Source organism: Brassica oleracea, chromosome C6 (genome assembly GCF_000695525.1).
Source record: "Brassica oleracea var. oleracea cultivar TO1000 chromosome C6, BOL, whole genome shotgun sequence".
Lineage (NCBI taxonomy): Eukaryota > Viridiplantae > Streptophyta > Magnoliopsida > Brassicales > Brassicaceae > Brassica > Brassica oleracea.
The window spans coordinates 29,069,668-29,075,722 of NC_027753.1; the positions used below are offsets into that span (position 1 = coordinate 29,069,668).

The 6,055-nt window shown below is 37.0% G+C and overlaps 1 protein-coding gene across 1 annotated transcript; it reads right to left on the reverse strand.

Moving 5' to 3' along the window:
* Positions 1-924: 924 nt before the first annotated feature.
* On the reverse strand, positions 925-5,433 carry LOC106300203 (auxin efflux carrier component 3). Its single transcript, XM_013736299.1, has 6 exons — positions 4,048-5,433; positions 3,658-3,958; positions 3,484-3,569; positions 1,773-1,930; positions 1,579-1,655; positions 925-1,485 (listed from the first exon to the last, which is right to left on the reverse strand). Exons 1-6 carry the CDS (start codon positions 5,285-5,287, stop codon positions 1,419-1,421), a joined length of 1,929 nt encoding a protein of 642 aa, XP_013591753.1. The 5' UTR covers positions 5,288-5,433; the 3' UTR covers positions 925-1,418.
* Positions 5,434-6,055: the final 622 nt, after the last annotated feature.

Sequence of the window (6,055 nt, forward strand, 5' to 3'; positions counted from 1 at the left end):
TTGGCTTCATCCTCAGCTACTGCAGCAGATCCAGACTGTTGCTCCTTCTTCTTCTTGGGTCAGTCTGACCTCCAATGTCCCTTCTCTTTGCAATAGTTGCAAGTATCAATTGGCTTAGGACCTCTTGGAAACGATTTTCTGTCTTTCGACTTCTTTTTGTTCCCATGTCCCTTCACACCACTGACAAACAATCCCGAAGCTTGATTGTATGTCCCTGAGCTGGATGCCTTATGGCGTAATTCCCGACTGTGAAGCGCCGACCTAACCTCTTCCAGTTTCACTGTATCTTTGCCAACAATGAACGATTGCACGAAATTCTCGAAAGAGTTCGGCAAAGATACCAACATGATTAGAGTCATATACCATTGTCTTATCTGAAAGTACTGAGACTGTATTTCCATTCTTAAGTATTGCAAGTTGCAAGTTGCAAGTTTGTAAGTTGCTTTATAATCGTGATGGTAGACTAATCTTTTTAGGTTTTAGATGGTGTTTCAATATATCATCCAAAATCCAAAGTGCAAACGTCATATATATTTTAAAATTAGAGAAAACATATTTTATTAAAAAGAAAATATACTCGATGTTATTAAAATAAAATAAAAAATCAAAAGAAAAAGGAACACAAATAAATAAAGAAAAGAGAAGGCAGCTTTTATTAAACTTTTGCATAAGCTTTTGACTTTTAGTGATCTTTCTTCAATTGCTTTACATTTTCAATAATTTTTCATCATCCCTACACACTACATGGACAATAATTATATCACCATCAGCTAAAACTAATGATAACACGAATTGCTTTCAGTGCCAAAGCGTACAATTCATTTCTTCCACTACCATTCTCATTATCACAGCAGACAAGGATCAGTAAATCCACCTACTTTGTTACAAAACTTATTAAAATCTCAGCAATTTAAGACGAATAAATACTGCTTTAAAAGCGTTATTTAATTTGCTTACCTGAAAACTTGAACTAGGAAGATTCAAAACCACACTTTTCTTCGCTAATTAAAAAAAAAACTCACAGTAATCAATTCATAAGTTACCCAAAATCTAATCAAAGAACACATCAAAACAGGATTTTGCTCGTCACAAAAAATTACAAAAATAATAAGTTGTCTTCTTTCTCGATTTTTTATTCATCTTTGTTGTCTCGTTGCCCCATGTTTTGATCCTCCTTATATGCGTCCCACTGTCTCACTCTTATTCTATTCCCCAATATTCTATATGTTAAATATGAAGAAAGGGTTTCTTGGTTTGTGATGTACGCATCATCATCCTTAAATCATGCTACTCTCTAGTTTTACTTATATGCTCTAAGCTTTTAGTTTGTTCCACCCACAAGTTGAAACACTCTCTTGTGTTATTTTCTTCGTTCTCTCTACAATTGATCCATTTTAAGCGTTCACGTAATCAAAAGCTTATAACCCAAGTAGAATATAGTAAACCAGCGTGATAGGAAGCGCTATAAGCATTCCGAATATTACCCTGCAAAATCATTCGGTTATATTATAATAATTTTTTTTTTTCAAATAGCATTAGTAATCGTATGAATATTAACCATAATACTCCATGACTTACCCTGTACTTAAAATAGCAGGATGAACATTGTACTCTTTTGCAAACACAAAGGGTACAATCCCTTGAGGCAATGCGGCCTAAGAAGTCGTACAAAAACATTTAGATGATCTTTTGGTAACAACGCACAACATTTAGTAGCAAATCACATTTTAACGTTCTCAATATTGCGTTATTAAAACGTAGATATATTTTACCTGAACAATGGCGACACGCAGTAAATCACCACGCAATCCAATAGCTATAGAGGCAACTGCCATCACGGCCGGACCTGTGAGGAACCTAACCGCCATCGCAAATGTTGCCACTGAGTTCCCACAAGCGATTAATTTGGGTTGCAACGCCATGAACAACCCTTCACGATTTTTTCACATACAGTTTATAATTTCAAAATCAGTCGATAAATAAATTAAATATATATTTTTGTGCATACAATAAACTAGGTAATAACTCGCGCCTTGCGCGGAATGTGATTATTAGTTTCGTTATTTTTTAATAAGGAGACATTAATCTGTTTAATCTGGATATCAGTTCGATTTTATGTTGTTTTTTTCTTGTTTTTAATCTTCTAAAATATAACTATCATTTTAAATCAATATTTATTTGGTTTGTTCGGTTAAAATGTTTGATGTTTTTGGTTTTTTTTGTTGCTTTGATAATAAAAAATTACTATTATTTATTTGATTTCATGTTATGAATCTTAGATAGTCGTGATGTCGAACCAATGGTTTCATATTATAGTTTCTAAACGGATAATAGTTAAAAATAGAAAAGAAAATTATTAAGACAAATCATTTTACTACAATTTGGTCGATAGTGAAAGAAGCACGAAGAAAAAGAATATTTTAACTTTCAAAAAATTAGATATTTCAGTTGTGGTAAATACTTAGTTATAAGGTGCTCACGTCAATGTGCACATGTATGTGAATGTAAAAGTATATGAAGATGGTTGATAAATATATAAAGATACTGTTAATTAATATTAAATGACATTTTTTCAAAATAATACATGAAAAGTAAAATTCTTAAAATGAAATTATTTAAAAACAAAATATTGTAAAATTGATATAAACTATAATATATAACTTATATATAATTCTTTAAAGATATGTATATATATGCATATAACAGATCAAATTGGATATTCATTCCTATAAATATTGATATTTTTTATTTGCTTTTTTTTTTTTTACGGATATTGTATTTTAGTATTTGATTTGCTTCGTAGAGTAACGGACATCCGGATTTTTCGGTTCGAATCAAAACGGATAACGAATCAAATCAAAATTTATGAATAATTTGTCCAGCTATATCCGAAAACAGTAAAAATAACGTAAAGAAGAACCATGCATGAGAGTTTTATATTAAAAAAACGTAAAGTACATAGTGTGAACATATTTATGTAGAGTTTGGCTGAAAAGCTTTCTACATGTGACATGTGTCTATTTTAGTGTAAACGCATTTATTATAATGCTTCTACATGTGACATGTGTCCAGTTTTGTGTGAACGCATTTATTACAATGCTTCTCCATTAATATATAATGGATTATAAATATATATGTATATATATTTTTAAGAAAATCCAATCACCTCCCATATAAAGGGGGACCATGAGGACTATCAACAACACGAGACCATGTCGTCCACCATTACCATTTATCTAATACGACACTCACACCATTGCCCCACCTGTCGGATGGTCCATCCCTAATTTTTTATTTCAACTCATATAAATTTATGGACTAAAATTTTAGGTCTTTTACGAAACGTGTAAACGGGTTAATATGTTAACGAAAATATGCAAAAATAAGGAATGTCCTAGGATATAATCTGATTTAATCATTTTAAATAGCTTTAAAAACAAAATTAAAAGAAGGAATAAAACAGAGAGTATGAAGATGACTAACCCAAACTGAACATTGCCATTCCAAGACCAGCATCAGATAGAATGGAGATAGATTGCTGTATGATTTTGGGCATTGCCACATGCCACCTTCATATTGAAAATCGGAGTCAATTCCCGATAACCGGTCGGTTCAAGCTCAAGAATACATAATTTGAATTTCGATTTAGTTACTAACCGGAAAGCAACCAGAGCCCAGATGAGGCCAATGAGGCTAGAGTAAGTGTTTGGGTTTCTGATTAGCTTCCTCCACACCATGATCAGTATCAGCCTCGTCATCACACTCGCCGGCGGCATATGTTTCCCTTGACTTGCTTCACCTTCAGCGGCGGCTCCGAGTCCTGTCTTCGATTGTAGCACCGCATTAGGAACAGCTTTGTTCAGTCCATTCTCAGCGTCTTTTGCTCTCTCTCCTTCTTCTCTTCGGGTGATAATAACTGGTTCACCTCCGAAGTCACCACTCGCCGGACGAGCCAGAGCTATAAACACCACCACACAAAAACCGTTAACGAACTTCAGAACATTTCAAAGTCAAACTTGTCGGAAAGTCGCGAAGGATTTTTCTTACCTTTGTTTTCGCTGTTCTGAGATTGGTCGGGCACTAACATCCGGATCTCTTTGGCACCTTGGTCAGATCTTCCACCCTGTTCATTGTTTGATCCCAAATCAGGGGCGTTAAGACCCGCCCGGTCTGAAACTGGTGACCCGTTGGAGCTCCACACGAACATGTGTAGTTCCTTGGAGCTCGCGTCATGATTGTTTGACTTACCGTCGGTGTGAAGACTCGTCTGCTGATTTGTGTTGGTCTCTTTAGGAGTTTTATTGACGGCTTTGTTGGCCGTAGATGTGGTGGTTATTGAAGAGAACTCAGGATTTGGAGCCGGGTAAGATCCGCCTCCTCCTCCTGGATGATACCCGAATTTCGGGGAGGAAGCCATGGCGCAATTCTCCTCGAAATTCGAAGGTCTTGGAGTTGGGCCTCTAGAAGACTGCATGGAGTACATGTCCGCCGGCCCGAAGTTGGAGAGACGGCCGCCGGGGAAACCCATCATCGAGTAGAAGTCTGATTGGTTGAAGTTTGAGCCTCTAGGAGTGGTGCTTAAGCTGTAAATCTCAGCTCCGGTGAGATTAGACGGCCTTGGAGTCATGTTAGGCCCACAGAACGAACGACGGGAAGCGTTTGATTTCCTCACGGTGACGTGAAGCTTCCCGTCGTTACCGATCTCTGCGTCAGTCTCTAAAAAGTCATGGCCGTCGAGGGAAACAACGTCGGATTCAACCTTGAACGAAACTATGGAAGCGGCCGTCTCAGGGAACTGCTCCATGATGAGCATCTTGGCGCCGCGAAACTCGAAGAGGAAGAGGAGAAGCGTGTACCAGATGATACACTGGAGGACGACGACTTGGACCATGAGCGAACCGGCGTATTCGCCATACATGGCGATCAAGAGAGGGATGCCCATGACGAGTGTGTTGGGAAGCGTGGAGAGGGAGAAGATTGTGATGCTCCACTCGAGGCTACCGGAGCGTGTGAAGTTAGCCCAGAGGACTAAGAGGGCGAGCATGAGGATTTTCTGGAGAGTGTCCGCTGCGATGAAACGGAGGTTCATGGCGTATGGATTGTTGGTGGAGATGAAGTGGAAAGAGAGGAGAGGGACGGCGAATATGGCCACGAAGCGGTTGATTCCGGAGCATTGATCAGGGGAGAAGATTTTCCACCACCGTACAGAGCCGTAGGCGAGGATCATAGCGACGTAGAGAGGTATCACGGCCGTGAGGACCGTGTAGAGGTCGTGCCAGGAGATCATCTTCTTTCTGGTTGATTTGAGAGAAAAACGTTAATCAATGATCTGGAGGTATGAAAGGAGACTGAAGAAGAAGAAGAAGGTGGAGACTTGGAGCATGTGTGGAAGGAGCGAGCAACTTTGGCTCTGAGGATATAATTTAAGGAGTGATAGCCACTTTACATCTCTTTTTATACAGCAAATACTTGACAACCCATAGTTTCTTTTTACTCATTTATTTATTTATTTTGTTATTTTACTTTATTATTCTTTTGAAAATTTAATTATCGTTTTTAACATAATTGTTCTTCTCGTAGAATAACCCATACAGTGTATAGGGTCAATTTGCTAAGTAACTTCAGTGTTCCATTATTTGGTTAAATGTCCCAACGGTTAATTTGTAAATAAATGGAATATTTTTAGTGTATTCTTATAATTTATTATACAATAATAATTTAGCATCAAAATAAACTTGTCCATGAAAATGTATCGGGAGAACACTTGTGTAGAATAGAAGTTGTAGTCTGCAACAGTTTTACATGTGCAAAAATAGCATCTAAGTTAGATCTTTAGAAAAGGTCTACATGTGGCATCGCAGACACCTTTTTCTCTTCTGTCCCCTCCTCTTTGCTTTGGTATAAGTTTCACATCACCTTTCTTTCACATTCTCTAACTAATCCATTTTCATATAATGATTAAATGACGAATTTCAGTATAGATATAAGTGCCCTAGACAATAATAAAAATAATAATTCAATATCGAAAATAAGATTCCAAAATTTCATATAAAAA